Genomic DNA, 3,913 nt, shown 5'->3' with positions numbered 1-3,913 from the left:
AAAAAAAAAAAAAAAAAAAAAAAAAAAAAAAAAAGCGTCGGAGCTGTGTTACATTTTTCTAGAAATCAAATTTATCTTTTTTTATATCGATTCATTTCATACGCGAAATCTTAATTTTTTTTTTTCTTTTTTTTAAATAGATAATTGCATATAATAAAGTCAATATGAAACTATAAATTACGTACTATGTACGTAAATGAAAGATTTGTAAATATCTTTGAGAATTTTTAACTTTTATATATATATATATATTTTTTTTTTCTTTCTTTTTTATTTCATTTTTCCTTTAGATAGATATCTATTCTTTGGTTTTAATATGTCAAGTTTTCTAAATACTGAAAAATACATAGCTCAGACAGTCGTGTGCGTTATAATAAATTAGTAATATGTATCTAAAATAGAAAATAAAATATTGTAAATGACATCCAATGGCAGATGATCACATATAAATTAATATTAAATAAGTTGCATATAGTGATGCGAATTATATCGTAATTCATTTAATATTAATATGTATAGTATTTACGTGAATAAAAAAAACAGAATAATAATAAAAATAACGTGTTGAGAATTTAAAATGGCATAAATAAATGTTAAAGAGTACGTGTATAGTAACATGTGCAAAATATGTGAAGTGAAAAATCGTACAGCTTATAAAGATTCAGTAGTTATAATATTATATTAAAAAAAAAAGAAAGAAAATTGTAATCTTAAGATCTTATAATATAAGAATACAAAAAAAAAAAAAAATGATAAAATAACTTGTCCATAACTTATAAACATTTTCCCGTTTTTAAAATAATTATCTGTTTTCTGCTATACATTACATATGTATGTAATTCTCTTAAACTGAAATAAATAAGAAATATAATAGCGCTATATAATAAGCATTTGAAAAGCTTTAAATCAAAATCCTAATCAATAGCATTATAACATGGATGAAAATAATAAAATGTTTTTAGACCTAATACATAATATTAATATATTCAGAAATTCATAAAAATATCTATTCATCGATATACTAGTAATTTTTATTTAATGTGTTTGTTTTAAACCAACCATGGAATGTTAATTAATGTTAAGAAATCTTGTCAAAAGAATATAATAAACTACATTTAATTTTCCTTAAATGTTTGAATGTGTCTTAATTACGTTAATATAATATAAGCAACAATAAAATTTAAAATATTTATTATATTTGCTAAATATTAAACACGTGTTAATTTGTATTAAACTTAAAAAATTTGCAAATTATTTACAGTTTTATTAGTAATAAATTTGTGAAAAAATACAGAATAACAGTGTTAATCTATTATTACACATAATTTTAATTTAATCTGATTGAAGTTTCATTTTAAAGTATTTAAAACATTTACTTCTAACATATTTTTTTCATGTATCCTTCTTAGGTGTATAGAGGAATACAGAAGATTGTGTGGGAACACGTTTTCATGGATTGAAATATTTTAATCTCCTGTTTCTCTATTCAGCGGAGTTTGAAGTGCCTTAAAATCATGTGAGTATAATTTCATTATTATGAAATAACTTTAATTTATTAGTTTAAAAAATATTTTATCACATGAAGTGATGAAATAACTTTACATTTATAAAAAATTATTAATTTTATTTATTTATATATGTTATCTCAAGGTATATAGATTAAAGCTTTTGCTTTTTGTTTTTGGAAATTGCATTAATATTTATTAAAGCATAGATAAAACAGTTTTAATTTAGTGATAAAAGCATCAAATTTTGATTTGCATGTTTAATTTAATTTGCTTCTTTTGTTAGTTTATGTTAAAATCTATGAGATAGTAAGATTTTTTTTCAGGCAATGGGATGTACAGACTATGCACAATTATAATTACGTCAGTTGAAGAAATAATGGAATTTAACTATTAAACAATGACTGGTATGGTAAAATACAAGATACATATTTTAAATATCCTCAAAGTTCAATGTCGGTTCACAATGCTTCCAATGCAATAGATAAGATTTTAAAAAATATTTATTCTGTGATTTTATAAACTGTTAGAAAATAGAATTAAAAATAATTAATGATATAAAAAATAGTTTACAAAATGATAATTTTATTAGATCTTTCAATTAGATTTAATTCAATAAAATATAATCTTACTCGTTTTCATCATCTAATTTAAACTCTTTATGATAATATATAAATAACTTAATATTTAAGTCGTTTAAACTTTCGAATAAAATGAAAATCTTCATTTCATTTTAATAATATTTTAGAAGTATAAATTTAACTTCTCATTTCATAATATAGTAGCATAAATGTATATTATACGGATATGTATCCGTTATCTAAAATAAAAAGATTCAATTTAAAATAAATATTGAAAATAAGGATGGAGTGAATATTAATCTTTATTTTGTGAAGAATGACAAAAATAATAAGGTTATTATTTTAGTTTATATTTGAATTTTCCGCGCAATATATGAAATTATAATTTTTTCCGGCAGATGGCGCAAGTTGCAGTTCGCTACCAAAATGGCGTCTGTAAACGCGGTGTGTACGAAGTAAATTGAAATATTTATTCTGTTTTCTGTGTAAACGGTTTTAATTAATATTTAAGAATAGTTTAGAAGTATCTAGAAAGTAAGTGGAGATAAAGTGTAAATTTTTATTGTGTATCAAGATGATTAGCGAAGTGAGAATAACGTTTAACTTGCATGGTTTGGCGCGCTTCATCCATTCACAGCTATAGGTATGTACTATTTGAAATCGATATTGATATTTGAAGATTATTAGAAACATATATTGTACATTTGAATTTTCATATTTTTGTGTTAATATTTTTGAAATAAATTATTACCAAATGAAAACTTTTGAACGATTCTCATATTTTACATTGACAAGTAATTTATTATTTTATATACTTTGATATTTTCAGCTTAACGTTCGAATTAGTTTTCATTTCAATTATTTTTACAATTTTATATAACAGATTTTTTATTTCTTTTCTTAATTATATTCTTTTCTTAATATCATATTACTTTGATTGATATTACGTTGATTATTATTAAATATTTATTTTTTTTTTACAAAAACAAAATAATTGTTCATTTTTAGTTTTTTTTTTTAAATAGATAAAATATTTTGTAATTTTTTAAAAAATTCATTATCACAAATTCTTGGCTTAAAATGTTAAATCATTAAAACCCACTTTAAATGATTAAATAGGATTATACTGAACATAAGTGTATAAATTGCTTAGAAACAATATTCTTATTTATTTATCACACACCAATATACAAAAATGAACTGTATAATCAATATCAGAATATAATATACTACGAAATTCAAATATATTTAATAAAGATATATCTGAGTATCTTACAAGATTAGAATGATGCTTCAACTTCGAACAAAAATGGTCTACAACATTCTTTGCAGTTGGCACAGAAATTCTGGTAGAAAAACGTTTTTCTACGGTCGCTCTAAGGATTATAAATAAGTATTAATTTACGGGACCTTACGTTCTAACAAGTCGCCTAAGTATTCGTGAATGAAAATAAGGGGATTCAAGGATTTTTCTCTGTCTTTTTTCTCTAACTTTTTACCGTCTCTTTTCATTTTCATTTTCTAACTAAACTCACGGCGTTGGTCTCGATACTCGAGGAAAAATGTTTTGCTATTTTTCCATAATTTTTTTTTCTGCTTCTTAATTTTTTTCATTGAAGAAAATTGCGGTCAAAGTAGTACGCAACGTCGTAAGGGGAAAAAATGACGTGTTCATCGTTGCAAATAAAATTTATCGACGCGATAAAAGTTTGATAACTATTCGTAACTAGCGTTTGGTTGCTTCGAATAAAGTTCGATGGTGCGCGTCTCCGGTAAACGAAAAGTCTGGTGTGTGGCGCCATCTACAACCGCGCTAGTACCTATGAA

At 23.2% G+C, this 3,913-nt stretch overlaps 1 protein-coding gene across 2 annotated transcripts in view; it reads left to right on the top strand.

Moving 5' to 3' along the window:
• Window positions 1–1,999, top strand: part of LOC102675937 (KH domain-containing, RNA-binding, signal transduction-associated protein 2-like) — a 7,094-nt gene extending 5,095 nt beyond the window's left edge. Inside the window, exons 8-9 of one of the 2 annotated variants that reach the window (XR_004150088.1) lie at window positions 1,410–1,516; window positions 1,832–1,999. Coding sequence is in view for 1 of the 2 variants with exons in the window: in XM_006607737.2 (XP_006607800.1) it covers window positions 1,410–1,417 (8 nt within the window). In the remaining variant the exon portion in view is untranslated. Of the gene's footprint in view, window positions 1–1,409; window positions 1,529–1,831 lie in introns of those variants that run through there. The other variant, XM_006607737.2, reaches the window with a different exon arrangement.
• The last annotated feature ends 1,914 nt before the right edge of the window (window positions 2,000–3,913 follow it).

This window comes from Apis dorsata, unplaced genomic scaffold (assembly GCF_000469605.1).
Source record: "Apis dorsata unplaced genomic scaffold, Apis dorsata 1.3 scaffold_12, whole genome shotgun sequence".
NCBI classification, from domain to species: domain Eukaryota; kingdom Metazoa; phylum Arthropoda; class Insecta; order Hymenoptera; family Apidae; genus Apis; species Apis dorsata.
Note: the sequence above shows the minus strand (reverse complement) of the source record. Positions and strands in the feature narration are given on the sequence as shown.